Source organism: Grampus griseus, assembly GCF_964374135.1.
Source record: "Grampus griseus genome assembly, chromosome: 10".
In the NCBI taxonomy this organism is placed as follows: Eukaryota; Metazoa; Chordata; class Mammalia; order Artiodactyla; family Delphinidae; genus Grampus; species Grampus griseus.
Window position 1 is genome coordinate 102186592 of NC_139004.1, and position 19686 is coordinate 102206277.

A 19686-nucleotide genomic window follows, 5' to 3' on the forward strand; every position below is an offset into this window, starting at 1 on the left:
GTAGCTATATTTCATGTGTAACTGAATCAGCTTGCTGTACACTACACCAAACCCCACTTTGGAAATCAACTCCAGTACAACATACCATCAGAATTAAGCTGAAAAAGAAAGTAAAAGGAAAGAAACGGGCATGCTTTTCGCCTCGGGCCCCGGTGATAGGCGCTGGTGTCACATCCCAGCAACCTGAGCAGCCTGGGGTCCCAAGGGTGCACTGAGGTGGAGCCGAGAGACGTGAAGAGGACGTGCCTGCAGATGCAGCCCCTTAAAGCTGTCGTGTCTCTTCCTTTCTGGGGGGAACCAAACCTTCAGAACCTAGGTGGGCCTTCCGAGAGCTAAAAGGAAGCCAAGTGCACCCCAACCATGGGGGACCATCTAGGCTGCAGGAGATTCAAAACGTGACCGAGCCTCCACGGCTGCTGCTGGTGGGCTTCCCACATCCGGCCTCCTTGTCAGGCGTCACCCCACCTACACACCGCAGCACCCGCAGCTTTAGCCAGGGTTTGGACTTTTCGGGGGCGTGAAGCTTAACAGGGAAGAGGTAGTGACACACAAGCCCTTGGGTGTTGCCTCTGGCACCTTCCCCTCTAATTCACAGCCTAGTAAGATGACTCTTCCTAAGGCTTTTGGTTGCCAACAAACTAGAGCTGGCCACGAAGAAATGCTGCCGCCTTGTGGACGTTTCGCGGAACAACAACTTTACAACCGGTGCTTCAGGGCACCTCATACTCACAGAGCCTGTGGGGCTTTTAATAACACGTGTCTTCAAAATTGACCTGGGTTAGGTAACCGAAAACACATTCGAAAAACACAGACTTTCAAGAAGCCAAATTTCAGGAGGGAAAGTTTACTCACACTGTTTAAAAAGAAAAACCCCGACCACGACAGGAAGCAGAAAGTCGCTGATTATCCGAGAAATGCATATCAAAATTTTAAAGTGGCATCATCTCGCAGCAGGCGGTATGGCCAGCATCAAAAAGTCTACAAACAATCGATGGGGAATGAGCGTGGAGACAAGGGAACCTTCCAACTCGGTGAGTGGAAATGTACATTGGTGACCGCCACTAGAAAGCACTGTATCCCAGTTCCTAGAAAACTAAGGAGAGAGCGACCCTATACTACTGCATGTCCACTCCTGGGCGCTACTCCGGAAAATCCATAATTCAAAAAGACACAAGCACCCCAACGTTAACTGCAGCACTATTTACAATCGCCAAGACACACAAACAAGTAGTCCAGCGACTGATGAATACATAAACAGGAGGTCCTACGTGTATACAAGGAACTGTTACTCAGCCAGCAAAAAGAATGAAATAATGCCATCAGAAGCAACGTGGATGGACCTGGGATGCCCAAACACTGAGTGAAGTCAGACAGACAGAGGAGGACCCATAGCATATAATATCACTTATAACAGGAAGGGAAACTTACATACAACTGAACTAGTATACCAAACAGAAACAGAGTCACCGACTTTCAGATTAAAGCTAGGGTTACCAGAAAGAAAGTGGGGTAGGAGATATAAGTTAGGCGTTTCACATGAACACATACACAGAAAAATACCTATAAACATATATATATATATATATATACATATATTAAAAAAACACGCACTCGACAAGGACTACTGTACAACACCAGGACCTCTATTCAACGTTCTGCAATAACCTATACGGAAAAGGAATCCGAAAAATAGTAGCTGTATTACATGTGTAACTGAATCAGCTTGCTGTACACTACACCAAACCCCACTTTGGAAATCAACTCCAGTACAACATACCATCAGAATTAAGCTGAAAAAGAAAGTAAAAGGAAAGAAATGGGCATGCTTTTCGCCTCGGGCCCCGGTGATAGGCGCTGGTGTCACATCCCAGCAGCCTGAGCAGCCTGGGGTCCCAAGGGTGCACTGAGGTGGAGCCGAGAGACGTGAAGAGGACGTGCCTGCAGATGCAGCCCCTTAAAGCTGTCCTGTCTCTTCCTTTGTGGGGGGAACCAAACCTTCAGAACCTAGGTGGGCCTTCCGAGAGCTAAAAGGAAGCCAAGTGCACCCCAACCATGGGGGACCATCTAGGCTGCAGGAGATTCAAAACGTGACCGAGCCTCCACGGCTGCTGCTGGTGGGCTTCCCACATCCGGCCTCCTTGCCAGGAGTCACCCCACCTACACACCGCAGCACCCGCAGCTTTAGCCAGGGTTTGGACTTTTCGGGGGCGTGAAGCTTAACAGGGAAGAGGTAGTGACACACAAGACCTTGGGTGTTGCCTCTGGCACCTTCCCCTCTAATTCACAGCCCAGCACCATGACTCCCCCTAAACCTTTTGGTTGCCGAGGAACCAGAGCTGGGCATGAAGAAATGCTGCCGCCTTGTGGACGTTTCCCGTAACAACAACTTTACAACCGGTGCTTAAGGGCACATCATATTCAGGAAGCCTGTGGGGCTTTTAACGACACGTGTGCTCAAAAATCACCTGGGTTAGGCAACCGAGAAATAAATTAGAAACACACACACCCTCAAAAAGCCAAATTTGAAGAGGGAAAGTTTACTCACACTGTTTAAAATAAAAAAATACACACCACGACAAGATGCATATCACTCATTATTTGACAAATGCCAATCCAACGTGTAACGAGGCGTCGCCTCACAGCGGGAAGAATGGCCAGCATCAAAAAGTCTACAAACAATCGATGGGGAATGAGCGTGGAGAAAAGGGAACCTTCCAACTCGGTGAGTGGAAATGTACATTGGTGACCGCCACTAGAAAGCACTGTATCCCAGTTCCTAGAAAACTAAAGAGAGAGCGACCCTATACTTCTGCACGCCCACTCCTGGGCATTACTCGGGAAAATGCATAATTCAGAAAGACACAAGCACCCCAACGTTCTTTGCGGCACTATTTACAAACGCCAAGACACAGAAACAAATAGGCCAGCGAGTGATGAATACATAAACAGCAGGTCCTACGTGTATACAAGGGACCGTTACTCAGCCAGGATAAAGGATGAAATAATGCCATTAGAAGCAACATGGATGGACCCGGGATGCCCAAACACTGAGTGAAGTCAGTCAGACAGAGGAGGACCCACAGCATATAATAGCACTTATAGGAGGAAGGGAAACATACATACAACTGAACTAGTTTACTAAACAGGAAGAGAGTCACCGACTTTCTCAATAAACCTAGGGTTACCAAAAAGAAAGTGGGGTAGGAGATATAAGTTAGGCGGTTCACATGAACACATACACAGAAAAATACCTATAAACACATATATAAAACAAACACGCACTGGGCTTCCCTGGTGGCGCAGTGGTTGAGAGTCTGCCTGCCGATGCAGGGGACACGGGTTCGTTCCCCTATTCGGGAAGGTCCCACATGCCGTGGAGCGGCTGGGCCCGTGAGCCATGGCCTCTGAGCCTGCTTGTCTGGAGTCTGTGCTCCGCAACGGGAGAGGCCACAACAGTGAGATGGCTGCGTACCGCAAAAGAAAAAAAAAAAAATTGACAGCAACCAGCATTTGTGAGGATGTGGAGAAACTGGAACCCTCGTGCATTGTGTTTGGTGACATAAAATGGTGGAACTATGGTGAAAAACTGCTTGACAGTTTCTTAAAATGTTAAACATAAACTTATTAAATGACCCAAAAATTCTACTTCTGTGGCTTCCCTGGTGGTGCAGTGGGTAAGAATCCACCTGCCAATGCACGGGATATGGGCTCGAGCCCTGGTCCAGGAATATCCCACGTGCCACGGAATAACTAAGCCTGTGTGCCACAACTACTGAGCCTGAGCTCTACAGCCTGCGAGCCAGAACTACTGAGCCCACACGCCTAGAGCCTGTGCTCCACAACAAGACAGGCCACCGCAGTGAGAAGCCCGTGCACCGAAACGAAGAGTAGCGCCCGCTCGCCGCAACTAGAGAAAGCCCACGTGCAGCAACGAAGACCCAACGCAGCCATAAATATATATATATATATATATATATATATATATTTTAAAGATTGAAAAAAAATTCTACTTCTGGGGCTTCCCTGGTGGCAAAGTAGTTTAGAATCCACCTGCCAACGCAGGGGGCGTGGGTTCGAGCCCTGGTCCAGGAAGATCCCACATGCCGCGGAGCAACTAAGCCCGTGCACCACAACTACTGAGCCTGCGCTCTAGAGCCCGCGAACCACAACTACCGAGCCTGTGCTCTAGAGCCCGTGAGCTACAACTACTGAGCCCACATGCCACAACTACTGAAGCCCGCGTGCCTAGAGCCCATGCTCTGCAACAAGAGAAGCCACCACAATGAGAAGCCCGCGCACCACAACGAAGAGTAGCCCCCGCTCACCGCAACTAGAGAAAGCCCACACAGCAACGAAGACCCAACACAGCCAAAAATAAATAAATAAATAAAATTGTAAAAGTTGAAGTTAATGAATTAGGAAAGCAGGAAAAGTAGACTGATTGATAAATCAAAGAACCGGTTCTTTTGAGAAAGCTAAAAACTTGATCACTGACAGAAAAAAACCACCACCTCCTTGTCGATTTTCATAAAGAAGGCACATATATAAAACTTAGAGACTTCTAAGACGACTTTTACTAGAGATTGGGGTGGGAGGGCCAGGCAGTGGCTTCACCCACACAGCCCATGGGTGGGCTTCACTCATACACACTACGAGTTCAAGGCACACCTCAGATGTTGGCGTTTTTAAGCCTTTTTGGTTGGTATGGGCTGAGGGAGGCCCTTGGCCATTCAGGCCACATGCACCTGACCTTCCATCACCTCACCAGCTTCTCAGTCTCCTGTTCTCTTCCCCTCTACGCACATTTTCTCACACAGGTTAGTTTGTCTCCTGTGTTGCTTGGACATCATATGGCATCCATGCCTTCAGCAGCTTAAGCAAAATGTTAACACACACACACAGTTCTTTCTCTAAGATGAACTCCAGGGCCAGGGGAAAGGAATTACACATAAGAGCGTTCCTCTTCACCTTTCAAGAAGGACAAGATACTCCAGGGTTGGGAGGCAAAGCTCCTGGCACAGTTGTGCCCTGCAGGCAGCACCTCCTGCCCATCCCGCCTGGGAACCCTGCCCAGGGAAACAGACACAGGCCGCAGGAGGCCCGGGATGCCTGGGGGTGGGAGCGCCTACCTGGATCAGGCTGTACTTCTGGTCTCTGTTCTTCAGGACCATGGTGTTCCGCCACTGCAGGCACTTCTCCTGGTGGGCCTGGATCTCAGAAGTGAGGGTGGAATTCCGGCTCTGGAAGTCCTCCAGATTGGGGGCAGGAGGAAGGGACATAGCCAGCAGTTTTCCCTCTGTCAGATCTTCCGGGGAAATGGGCAGCCCAAACTCCTGGCTCAGCCCCTTGATCATGGAGGAGGAGGGCAGCAGGTCCCCGGTGATCACCTCCCTGAGCCTGGAGCTGTAATGGCAGATGCAGTAGATCCTGGAACACAGAAGAGGCCCACTCAGCCTGCCTGCCCGGCACGACAGGTCAGACGGTCTCCATTTTATGAGAGGAAACGAAAACACAGAGAGGTTGATGAGCTGATCCCGGGTCACCCAGCTCGTGCACGAGAAGCTTAGATGCCACGTGCTGAGCCCACGGGGTTGGGGTGTGGGGAGATGTCCCCTTCCCTCTCCCCTCTCAGTCCCCCCGCAGTTAAAGGCTTCCCACTTTCTGCTTTGATTATTTTTCGGTCCCGATGGCCTTATTCCCTACCTCGCACCAACCCACACCCCACCAGGGAGTGGCCTCGACAGGCTGGCCGTCGGGGGTGTGGACCACAGAGCTCCTTCCCGCCCAGGCAGAGGGTATGAGGCACAGAGCCTCATGTCAGCACAGTTCGAGGACTGAGTAGTCACCCCCACCCCCACCAGGGTGAGCGGACGCCCCCCTCTCTCCCGCCCCAACCCCCCCTTTTTAAAAACACATTCAGCAGGCACAGCTGTGGTTCGGGTTAGGCTGCCCTCTGTCCGCCGCACACTTCCGAAGCCCCCCTGGCAGAGCGTGCGGGACGGCGGGGCACGGGCCGGGCCGCACCTGCTCAGTGCCTGAAAGACCTGCCGCGGCACCGTGTTGCGCACGTAGAGCACTGCGTGCTTCATCAGCTGCGCCAGCGGCCGGGACAGGTGCACGTGGTACGGGACGGTCTCCAGGTCTGCGTAGAGGCGGCGGCGGAAGCGCAGCTGCGAGTTGTAGAGCGCCTTGTAGGAGCCGGGCTCTGCCTGCGGGACCCTGCAAGAAAAAAGAGGGGCCCCACGCCGCTGCCGCTCTGCCCGCCACAGAGCTCGGCACTTTCCCAGGGCCACTGGTGGTGGAAACGCTGGCACTGGCCTGCGCTTGCTTGTGTCTCGCTGTCCCCGCCCCATCTCTGTTTCCTCCCCCTCCCCTACCGACCCGCCCCTCCCACCGACTCTGCGTCCCCCCCCCCCCCCCCCCCGCGACCTTTGAGCCACCCGCTGTATTGGGCTCAGGTTCCTCCACCTTCCTGAACCCGGTGAATCCGCACGGAGCCTGTGCATCCCACCCTGAGTCTGTGTGTTGGGGTGGCGGTGGTTCCCCTTTGTGGGGGGTCCCTGTTCAAGTCTTCTGCCCATTCCTCCACTGGGATGTTTTTACTGTTTTCTCATTCATTCACAGGCGTTTCTGTACTCTCAGAATACTAGCTCCATACATTGCAAATACTTTTTTCTCAGTTTGTGGCTTTTCTTTTCGCAATTTTTATGGTCTTTGGGTGAAGAGAAGTTACTAATTTTAATATAGCCAAACCTGTCATTTTTTCCTTTATTTTTTCTACTTCTGTCTTACTCAAGAAGTCTTTCTTTATTCTGAGGTCATGAATATGTCCTCCTGTAGCACTATCTAAAAGCTTTACAATTCAACTTTTTAAAAATAGATTTTTCTTCTACAAGAAAGGTGAGAACATACAACGGGAAAAAGACAGTCTCTTACATAAGTGGTGCTGGGAAAACTAGACAGCTACGTGTCAAAGAATGAAATTAGAACATTTTCTCATACCATATATAAAATAAACTCAAAATGGATTACAGACCTAAATATAAGACCTGAAACTCTTAGAAGAAAACATAGGCAATATGTTCTTTGACACTGGTCTTAGCAATAATTTTTTGGATCAGGCAAGGGAAACAAAAGCAAAAATAATCAAATGGGACCTAATCAAACTTAAAAGCTTTTGCACCGCAAAGGAAACCGTCAACAAAATGTAAAGGCAACCTACTGAATGAGAGAACATTGGCACATGATATGTGATATGGGGCTAATATCTAAAATATATAAAGAACTCCTACAACTCAGTGTTAAAAAAACGAACAACCCAATTAATAAATGGGCAGAAGACCTGAATAGGCATTTTTCCAAAGAAGACATACAGATGGCAAACAGGTACATGAAAAGATGTTCAATATTACTAATTATTAGGGAAATGTAAATCAAAACCACAATGACGTATCACCTCACAGAATGGCTATCATCAAAAAGACAAGAAATAAAGTGTTGGTGAGGATGTGAAGAAAAGGGAACCCTCCTACACTCTTGGTGGGAATGTAAACTGGTGCAGCCACTATGGAAAACAGTATGGAGGTTCCTCAACAAATTAAAAATAGAACTACCATATGATCCAACAATTCAACTCCTGGGTATGTATCCAAAGAAAATGAAAACAATACTTTGAAAAGATATATGCACCCCAATTTACAACAGCCAAGATATGTAAGCAACCTAAGTGCCCATCAGCAGATGAATGGATAAAGAAGACACGATATATAGATACAGTGGAATATTGCTCTGCCATTAAAGAGGATGAAATTTTGCCATTTGCAACAACATGGATGGACCTTGGAAGGTATTAAACTTAGTAAAATAAGTCAAACAGAGAAAGATAAATACTGTATGTTCTCACTTATGTGTGGAATCTGAAAAATAAAACGAACAAGACATTTCTGGTGAAACCTGAGTAAGAACAGACGACTGTGGTCTAGTTAACTGTACTGCATCCATCAATATGTCAGATGTCACCACTGGGGGAGACAGGGTGTTGGGGTACCTGGAACCTCTCTATAATTTCTGCAACTTATTGTGAGTCCATAATTATTTCAAATAAGCTTTTACTCTGTCTGGGATTGATTTTTGTGAACTGTGTGAGCCAGCAAATTAGGAAACTCTCAGCGAATAAGGAATAAAGTGGAACTTCCTCAAGTTGATAAAGGACATCTACAAAAAACCTACACGTAATGGGGAAAGACTGCCTTCCACCAAAGACCAGAAACAAAGCAAGGATGTGACAACTCTTATATAAAATAGTACTTCAAGTCTTAGCTAGCACCCTAAGGAAATGAAGATATACAGCCTGGAAAGGAAGGAATTAAACTATTGCTATTTGCAGATGACATCTTGGTCAGTGTAGAAAATCCCAAGGAATCTACCAGAAACAATCAATCAAACGAACAGAACTCCTCAAACCAATAAGTGAGTTTAGCAAGGCTGTAGAATCGACATAGAAAAATCAATTGTATTTTCTATATACAAGCAATGCACAGCTGGAAACTGAAATTAAAAAACACAGAACCATTTAAAAATCACTCAAAAAGTAAAATACTTAGATATAAATCTACCAAATACGTACAGGACTTGTATGCTGAATATGCTGATGAAAGAAATTTTAAAAATTTTAAAAATTTTAAAAAATCTAAATAAGTGGAAATCTAAATAAATATTCATGGATTGGAAAGCTCAAATAGTTCTCTCCAAATGATACATAGGTTGAGCATAATTTCTATCAACATTCTAGAAAGATGTTTTGTAGATACATACAGCATATTGTAAAATTTATATGAAAAGGCAAAGGATCTAGAACAACAAAAACAATTTTGAAAAAGAATAAAGTGGCCTGACTTTGATTATATAGCTACGGTAATCAAGACTTTGTAGTATTGGTGAAGGGACAGACACAGAAATCAATGGAGCAGAATTGAGAACCCAGAAATAGATCCACACAATTATGACCAACCGATTTTTTATAAAGATGCAAAAGCAGTTCAGTAAAGGAATATAATATTTTCAACAAATGATGCTGTAGCTATTGGATATATGTAGGCTAAATGAAACACAACAAAAACTCAACCTAGGTTCCAGTTCAAGATGGTGACGGAGGAAGATCCAGAAGATCTTCCTTGGGAAGATCTTCTTGGGAGGGAGATCCTCCTCCCAAGGACACACCAAATCTACAGCTCCATAGGGAACAATTTCCTCTGGGGGGAAAGATACAAAAACAAAAACTAAAAACTAGCTGAATGACCCCTTCACATAGGGCAAAAGAGAAACCAGCCACATCAAAACAGAATTCCAAATAAGATGAGCCCAGAGACCCGCACCAACACACTATAATTAAAAGGTCAAAAGCTAACGACAAGGAGAGAAGCTTAAAAGCAGCAAGAGAAAAACAACTTGTTACACACAAGGGAACTCCCATAAGACTATCAGCAGATTTTTAAGCAGACACTTTGCAGGCCAGAAGGGAGTGGCACGATATATTCAAAGCGCCAAAAGAAAAGACCTTCCAACAAAGAATACTCTACCCGGCAGTTATCATTCAGAATTGAAGGAGAGATAAAAGAGTTTTCCAGATAAGAAAAACTAACAGAGTTCATCACCACTAAACTGGCCTTATAAAAATGTTAAAGGGACTCCTTTCAGTTGAAAAGAAAGGATGTTAATTGCTAACAGAAAACATGAGACTGATCAAGATGGCAGAGTAGTAGGACACAAAGCTCGCTCTCTCCCACATCTACAACAAAAATACATCTACATGTGGAACGATTCTCACAGAATACCTACTGAACGCTGGCAGAAGACTTCAGACTGCTGTAAGGGCAAGAAAATCTCCATGTAACCAGGTAGGAAAAATGAAAAAGAAAGTGAGAAAGGTATCCGGATGGGACCTGCACCCCTGGGAGGGGGCTGTGAAAGAGGTAAGGTTCATGCACCCTGGGAAGCCCCCTCACCGGCAGGGAGATCTGCCAGGACAGAAGGGGAGCTTCAGAGCCTCTGAGAAGAATGCAGCAGTCAGTTCGTGGCAGCCAGAGCAGAGGGAGAACTGCACAGATGGTCAGTACCGCAGACCTGCACTCACCAGCCTGACATGTGCATCCCCAGTGCTGGCAGGGGCTGGGTGCTGGAACTTCGGCTCCAGAGATCAGAACCAGGGAGAGGACTGGGGTTGGCTGTGTAGAGACAGACTTGGGGGCGGGGGGATGAATCCGGTGCCACCACAGCTGGGGGTATAAGCGGAGGAAGCCTGAGCTGCCTCAGAGGCCGGTCAGCATTGTTTGGGTGGTGTAGGAGGGGAGAGGTGGGACCTAGACTATAGCCTTTTTTCCATGTATGTGTGCTCCCAGAGGGCAAGACACTGCCTGCCCAGGCTCCAGGGGCAGTTACAGACCTCTACCACCATCCACCCTGATGCCAGGAATGGTCACAATCCCCCACTAAAACCCTCCCAGACCCTAGGAGTGGTTGAGGGACTGCACCAACTCCTGCCCAGAACGCAGGAGTGGTTGTGAGCCTCCACCAACTCCCTCCTGAACAAGACTGGTCATGGGCCACTGACGCACCTGCCCAGGCGCCAGGAGTGGGCGAGAGCCCCAGCCACCACCTTCCTGGACAATGAAAACATAACCATACAAAATCTATGGGACACAGCAAAAGCAGTTCTTAGCGGAAAGTTCATAGCAATACAGGCCTTCATCAAAAACAAGAAAAATCTCAAATGAACAACCTAACCTACCACCTAAAAGAATTAGACAAAGAAGAACAAACAAAACCTAAAGTCAGCAGAAGGAAGGAAATAATAGAGATCAGGGAGGAAATAAAGTAGAGATTTTTTTTTAAAAAATAGAAAAAAAATCAACAAAACCAAAAGCTGGTTCTTTGAAAGGGTAAACAAAATTGACAAACCTCTAGCCAGGCTCACCAAGAAGAGAGAGAATCCAAATAAACAAAATAAGAAAAGAGAAAGGAAAAATCTCAACTGATACCATAGAAATACAAAACACCATGAGAGAATACTATGAACAATTATATGCCAACAAATTTGGCAACCTAGAAGAAATGGAATTGTCTAGAAACATACAGCCCACCAAAATTGAATCAAGAAGAAATAGATAATTTCTACAGACCAATCACTAGAAGTGAAATCAAACCTGTAATAAAAAACTTCCTACAAAAAGAAGTCCAGGATCACATGGCTTCACAGGCGAATTCTACCAAACATACAAAGAAGAACTTACACAGATTCTTCTCAAACTCTTCGAAAAGATTGAAGAGGAGGGAACACTCCCAAAGACATTCTGTGAAACCACAATCACCCTGATACCAAAACCAGACAAAGATACCACCAAAAAAAGAAAATTACAGGCCAATATCTTTGATGAATATAGATGCAAAAATTCTCAACAAAATATTTGCAAACCAAATCTAACAACACGTAAAAAAGATCATACACCATGACCAAGAGGGATTCATCCCAAGTTCACAAGGATGGTTCAGTATACACAAATCAATCAATCTGATACACCACAACAACAAAAGAAAAGACAAAAAATACCTTGACAAGAACACCACATAAACAAAAGAAAAGACAAAAACCACATGATAATCTCAATACATGCAGAAAAAGCATTTGACAAAATTCGACATCCATTCACGAAAAAACTCTTACCACAGTGGATTTAGAGGGAACATATCTCAAAATAGTAAAAGCTATTTATAACAAACCTACAGCCAATTTAATGCTCAATAGTGAAAAGCTGAAAGCCTTCCCCTAAAATCTGGAAAAAGACAAGCATGCCCACTCTCACCACTTCTCTTCAACATACTATTGAAATTCCTAACCACAGCAATCAGATGAGAGAAAGAAATTAAAGGTATCCAAATTAGAAGGGAAGAGGTAAAATGGTCATTATATGTAGATGATATGACACTATATATAGAAAACCCTGAAGACACCACACAAAAACAACTAGAACTGATAAATTAATTCAACAAGGTAGCAGGATACAAAATTAACATACAGAAATTGGTGGCGGGCTTCCCTGGTGGCGCAGTGGTTGAGAGTCCACCTGCTGATGCAGGGGACATGGTTCATGCCCCAGTCCGGGAAGATCCCACATGCCGCGGAGCGGCTGAGCCTGTGAGCCATGGCCTCTGAGCCTGCACGTCCAGAGCCTGTGCTCCGCAACGGGAGAGGCCACAACAGTGAGAGGCCTGCGTACAGCAAAAAAAAAAAAAACCTTTTAAAATTGCAAACCAGAGCAGAAGCAAGAAGAACTACAATCCTGCAGCCTGTGGAACAAACACCACATTCACAGAAAGACAGACAAGATGAAAAGGCAGAGGGCTATGTACCAATTGAAGGAACAAGATAAAACCCAAAAAAAACCCAACTAAATGAAGTGGAGATAGGCAACCTTTCAAAAAAAGAATTCAGAATCATCATAGTGAAGATGATCCAGGACCTCGGAAAAAGAATGGAGGCAGAGATCGAGAAGACGCAAGAAATGTTGAACAAAGACCTGGAAGCATTAAAGAACAAACAGAGATGAACGATACAATAACTGAAATGAAAACTACACTAGAAGGAATCAATAGCAGAATAACTGAGGCAGAAGAATGGATAAGTGACCTGGAAGACAGAATAGTGAAATTCACTGCTGCAGAACAGACTAAAGAAAAAAGAATGAAAAGAAATGAAGACAGCCTAAGAGACCTCTGGGACAACATTAAACGCAACAACATTCGCATTATAGGGGTCCCAGAAAGAGAAGAGAGAGAGAAAGGACCAGAGAAAATACTGAAGAGATTATAGTTGAAAACTTCCCTAACATGGGAAAGGAAATAGTCACCCAAGTCCAGGAAGCGCAGCAAGTCCCATACAGGAGAAACCCAAGGAGAAACATGCCGAGACACACAGTAATCAAACTGGCAAAAATTAAAGATGAAGAAAAATTATTGAAAGCAAGGGAAAAACGAAAAATGACATACAAGGGAACTCCCATAAGGTTAACAACTGATTTCTCAGCAGAAACTCTAACAAGCCAGAAGAGAGTGGCATGATATACTTAAAGTAATGAAACGGAAGAATCTACAAACCAAGATTACTCTACCCGGCAAGGATCTCATTCAGATTCAAGGGAGAAATCAAAAGCTTTACAGACAAGCAAAAGCTCAGAGAATTCAGCACCACCAAACCAGCTTTACAACAAATGCTAAAGGAACTTCTCTAAGTGAGAAACCCAAGAGAAGAAAAGGACCTACAAAAACAAACCCATTAACAATTAAGAAAATGGTCATAGGAACATACATATCGATAATTACCTTAAACATGAATTAAATGCTCCAACCAAAAGACACGGGCTTGCTGAATGGATACAAAAACAAGACCCATATATATGCTGTCTACAAGAGACCCACTTCAGACCTAGGGACACATACAGACTGAAAGTGAGGAGATGGAAAAAGATATTCCATGCAAATGGAAATCAAAAGAAAGCTGGAGTAGCTATACTCATATCAGATAAAACAGACTTTAAAACAAAGAATGTTACAAGATACAAGGAAGGACACTACATAATGATAAGGGATCAATCCAAGAAGAAGATATAACTATTATAAATATATATGCACCCAATATAGAAGCACCTCAATACATAAGGCAACTGCTAACAGCTATAAATCGACAGAATATAAATCGAGGAAATATATATATATATAGCTAACAGCTATAAAAGAGGAAATTGACAGTAACACAATAATAGTGGGGGACTTTAACACCTCACTTACACCAATGGACAGATCATCCAAAATGAAAATAAATAAGGAAACAGAAGCTTTAAATGACACAATAGACCAGATAGATTTAATTGATATTTATAGGACATTCCATCCAAAAACAGCAAATTACACTTTCTTCTCAAGGGCACACGGAACATTCTCCAGCATAGACCATATCTTGGGTCACAAATCCAGCCTCAGGAAATTTAAGAAAACTGAAATCATATCAAGCATCTTTTCTGACCACAACACTATGAGATTAGAAATGAGTTACAGGGAAAAAAACGTTAAAAACACAAACACGTGGAGGCTAAACAATACATTACTAAGTAACCAAGAGATCACTGAGGAAATCAAAGAGGAAATCAAAAAATACCGAGAGACAAATGACAATGAAAACACGACAATCCAAAACCTATGGGATGCAGCAAAAGCAGTTCTAAGAGGGACGTTTATAGCTATAAAAGCCTACCTCAAGAAACAAGAAAAATCTCAAGTAAACAATCTAAACTTACACCTAAAGGAACTAGAGAAAGAAGAACAAACAAAACCCAAAGTTAGCAGAAGGAAAGAAATCATAAAGACCAGAGCAGAAATAAATGAAATAGAAACAAAGAAAACAATAGCAAAGATCAATAAAACTAAAAGCTGGTTCTTTGAGAAGATAAACAAAATTGATAAACCATTAGCCAGACTCATCAAGAAAAAGAGGGAGAGGACTCGAATCAATAAAATTAGAAATGAAAAAGGAGAAGTTACAACAGACATCGCAGAAATACAAAGCATCCTAAGAGACTACTACAAGCAACTCTATGCCAATAAAATGGACAACCTGGAAGAAATGGACAAGTTCTTAGAAAGGGATAACCTTCCAAGACTGAACCAGGATGAAACGGAAAATATGAACAGACCAACAACAAGTAATGAAATCGAAATTGTGATTAAAAATCTTCCAACAAACAAAAGTCCAGGACCAGATGGCTTCACAGTTAAATTCTATCAAACATTTAGAGAAGAGCTAACACTCATCCTTCTCAAACTCTTCCAAAAATTGCAGAGGAAAGAACACTCCCAAACACATTCTATGAGGCCACCATCACCCTGATACTAAAACCAGAGAAAGATACTAGAAAACAAGAAAATTACAGACCAATATCACTGATGAATACAGATGCAAAAATCCTCAACAAAATACTAGCAAACAGAATCCAACAACACATTAAAAGGATCATACACCACGATCAAGTGGGATTTATCTCAGGGATGCAACGATTCTTCAATATATGCAAATCAATCAATGTGATACACCATATTAACAAATCGAAGAATAAAAACCAGATGATCATCTCAATAGATGCAGAAAAAGCTTTTGACAAAATTCAACACCCATTTATGATAAAAATCCTCCAGAAAGTGGGCATAGAGGGAACCTACGTCAACATAATAAAGGCCATATACAACAAACCCACAGCCAGCATCATTCTCAATGGTGAAAAACTGAAAGCATTTCCTCTAAGATCAGGAACGAGACAAGAATGTCCACTCTCACCACTATTATTCAAGATAGTTTTGGAAGTCCTAGCCATGGCAATCAGAGAAGAAAAAGAAATAAGAGGAATACAAATTGGAAAAGAAGAAGTAAAACTGTCACTGTTTGCAGATGACATGATACTATACACAGAGAATCCTAAAAATGCCACCAGAAAACTACTAGAGCTAATCAATGAATTTGGTAAAGTGGCAGGATACAAAATTAATGCACAGAAATCTCTTGCATTCCTATACACTAATGAGGAAAAATCTGAAAGAGAAATTATGGAAACAGTCCCATTTACCACTGCAACTAAAAGAATAAAATACCTAGGAATAAACTTACCTAGGGAGACAAAAGATCTGTATGCAGAAAACTATAAGACACTGATGAAAGAAATTAAAGGTGATAGCAGCAGATAGAGAGATATACCATGTTCTTGGATTGGAAGAATCAATATTGTGAAAATGACTATACTACCCAAAGCAATCTACAGCTTCAATGCAAACCCTGTCAAATTACCAATGGTATTTTTTATGGAACTAGAACAAATCATCTTAAAATTTGTATGGAGACACAAAAGACACCGAAGAGCCAAAGCAGTCTTGAGGGAAAAAAACGGAGCTGGAGGAATCAGAATCCCTGACTTCAGACTATACTACAAAGCTACAGTAATCAAAATAATATGGTACTGGCACAAAAATGGAAACACAGATCAATGGAACAAGATAGAAAGCCTAGAGATAAACCCACGCACCTATAGTCAACTAATAAATAAAATAAAATAAAATTGCAACCCAAAAAATAACATAGGAATAAACCTCACCAAGGAGGTGAAAGATGTATACTCTGAGAACTATAAAACATTAATAAAGGTAAGTGAAGAGGATTCAAAGAAATGGAAAGATATCCCATGCTCTTGGATTTGAATAATTAATATTATTTAAATGACCATACTACCCAAAGCAATCTACAGATTTAATGTGATCCCTATCAAATTACCCATGACATTTTTCACAGAATTAGAATAATCCAAAAATTTATATGGACCCATAGAAGACCCATAATTGCCACAGCAATCCTGAGGGGAAAAAAAAAATTTAAAAAGCAGGAGGCATAATTCTCCCAGACTTCAGACAATACTACAAAGCTACAGTAATCAAAACAACATGGTACTGGCACAAAAACAGACATATGGATAAATGGAACAGAACAGACAGCCCAGAAATAAACCCACACACCTATGGTCAATTAATCTTAAACAAAGGAGGTGAGAGTATACAACAGGACGGACTTCCCTGGTGGTGCAGTGGTTAAGAAGCTGCCTGCCAATGCAGGGGACACAGTGAGCCCTGGTCTGGGAAGATCCCACATGCCATGGAGCAACTAAGCCCATGCACCGCAACTACTGAGCCTGTGCTCTAGAGCCCGCGAGCCACAAATACTGAAGCCCGCGCACCTAGAGCCCGTGCTCTACAACAAGAGAAGTTGCCAAAATGAGAAGCCCACGCACCACAACGAAGAGTAGCCCCCCACTCACAGCAACTAGAGAAAGCCCGCACTCTGCAAAGAAGACCCAATGCAACCAAAGATAAATAAATAAATAAATAAATTTATTTTTTTTAAAAACAGAATATACAACGGGGAAAAAAAGACAGTCTCTTCAGCAAGTGGTGTTGGGAAAGTTGGACGGCTGCATGTAACTCAATGAAGTTAGAACACACCCCCTCACCATACACAAAAATAAACTCAAAGTGGCTTAAAAACTTAAGCATAAGACATGACACCATAAAACTCCTAGAAGAGATCATAAGCAAAACATTCTCTGACATAAATCATACCAGTGTTTTCTTAGGTCAATCTCCCAATGCAAAAGAAATAAAAACAAAAATAAACAGATGGGACCTAATCAAACTTACACGCTTCTGCAGAGAAAAGGAAACCATAAACAAAATGAAAAGACAACCTACAGAATGGGAGAAAATGTTTGCAAACAATGTGACTGACAGGGCTTAATTTCCAAAATATACAAACAGCTAATACAACACAACAACAACAAAACAAACAACCCAATCAAAAAATAGGCAGAAGACCTAAAGAGACATTTCTCCAAAAAAGACATACAGATGGCCAATAGGCACATGAAAAGATGCTCAGCATCGCCAATTATTAGAGAAATGCAAATCAAAACTTCAGCGAGGTACCATCTCACGCCAGTCAGAATGGCCATCATTAAAAAGTCTACAAATAAAAAATGGTGGAGAGGGTGTGGAGAAAAGGGAACCCGCTTGCACTGTTGGTAGGAATGTAAGTTGGTACAGCCACTATGGAAAACAGTATGAAGGTTCCTCAGAAAACTAAAAATAGAGCTACCAGATGATCCTGCAATCCCACTCTTGGGGATATATCCAGACAAAACTATAATCCAAAAATATACATGCACCCCTATGTTCATAGCAGCACTATTCATAATACCCAACACATGGAAACAACCTAAATGTCTATCAACAGATGACTGGATAAAGAAGATATGGTACATATATACAATGGGATACTTTTCAGCCATTAAAAAAACGAAATAATGCCATTTGCAGCAACATGGATGGACGTAGAGATTATCATAAAAAGTGAAATAAGTCAGAAAGAAAAGATAGGGACTTTCGTGGTGGTCCAGTGGCTAAGACTGTGTGCTCCCAATGGAGGGGGCCCAGGTTCGATCCCTGGTCAGGGAACTAGATCCCACATGCCACAACTAAAGATCTCACATGCCACAACTAAAAGATCCCACATGCCACAACTGAAGATCCCGCACGCCACAACTAAGACCCAGCATGGCCAAATAAATAAAAAAATTTTTAAAAAAAGAAATAGACAAATACCATATGATATCACTTATATGTGGAATCTAAAATATAACACAAACGAACTTATCTACGAAACAGAAACAGACTGATGGACATAGAAAACAGACTTGTGGTTGTCAAGGGAGAGGGGGATGGGAGAGGGATGAGTGGGAGGTTGGGATTAGCAGATGTAAGCTATTATATATAGAATAGATAAACAACAAGGTTCTACTGTATAGCACAGAGAACTATATCCAGTATCCTATGATAAATCATAATGGAAAAGAATATAAAAATAAGAATGTGTGGGGACTTGCCTGGTGCCGCAGTGGTTAAGACTCCGCCTGCCAATGCAGGGGACATGGTTTGAGCCCTGGTCTGGGAAGATCCCACATGCCGCAGAGCAACTAAGCCCATGCACCACAACTACTGAGCCTGCACTCTAGAGCCTGCGAGCCACAACTACTGAGCCCTCATGCCACAGCTACTAAAGCCTGAGTGCCTAGAGCCTGTGCTCCACAACAAGAGAAGCCACTGCAATGAGAAGCCCGCACACAGCAATGAAGACCCAACGCAGCCAAAACTAAATAAATAAATTTAAAAAAAGGAAAGAAATGAAGGTGCTAAAAATAAAGTATATATATATATATATATATAGGTATGTATGTATAACTGAATCACTTTGCTGTACAGCAGAAATTAACACAACATTGTAAATCAACTATATTTCAATAAAAAAATAAGTTTAAAGTCAATAAAATCACAGAAAAGGAAAAATAAATAAATAAATGGGCAGAAGATCTGAATAGACATTTTACCAAAGATGACAAACAGATGGCCAACAGGTACAGGAAAAGATGCTCAACGTCATTAATCATCATGGAAGTGCAAATTGAAACAAAAGTGAAACATTACCTCATACCTGTTGAGAATGGCTATTATAAAAAAGACAAGAAATAATCATTTTGGTGAGGATGTGGAGTACAGGAAACCCACAGGCACTGTGGGTAAGGATGTATTAATAAACTGGTACAGCTACTATGGAAAACACTTTGGAGGTTCCTCAAAAAGTTAAAAATAGAACTGCCATATGATCCAGCAGTTTCACTTCCGGGTATTCATCCTAAGGAAACAGAAACACTAATTCGAACAGGTATCTGCATCACCATGTTCAATGCAGCATTATTTACAATAGCCAAGATATAGAAACAACCTAAGTTATTCCATCATAAAAAAAGAGAATCTTGACAGTAGGGACAACATGGATGCATCCCCAGGGCATCATACTGAGTGAAACAAGTCAGAGAAAGACAAATACCATATGATCCCACTTACACGTGGAATCTAAAAAAACAGAAGCAAAATAGTAAAAACCCAAGCTCACAGATACAGAGCACAAACTGGTGGCTGCCCACCCAGAGGCAGGGTGTGTGGAGTGAGCAAAATGGATGAAGGGGGTCAAGAGGTTACAAAGCCATTTAG

The 19686-nt window shown here is 42.9% G+C and overlaps 1 protein-coding gene across 1 annotated transcript in view; it reads right to left on the reverse strand.

Moving 5' to 3' along the window:
• CFAP92 (cilia and flagella associated protein 92 (putative)) overlaps positions 1-19686 on the reverse strand; it is a gene marked incomplete at both ends in the record, with an annotated part of 122172 nt that overhangs the window by 62476 nt on the left and 40010 nt on the right. The window contains 2 exons of the mRNA XM_082663545.1: positions 5130-5427; positions 6025-6219. Of these exons, the coding sequence (XP_082519671.1) occupies positions 5130-5427; positions 6025-6219 (493 nt within the window). The remainder of the gene's footprint in view (positions 1-5129; positions 5428-6024; positions 6220-19686) is intronic.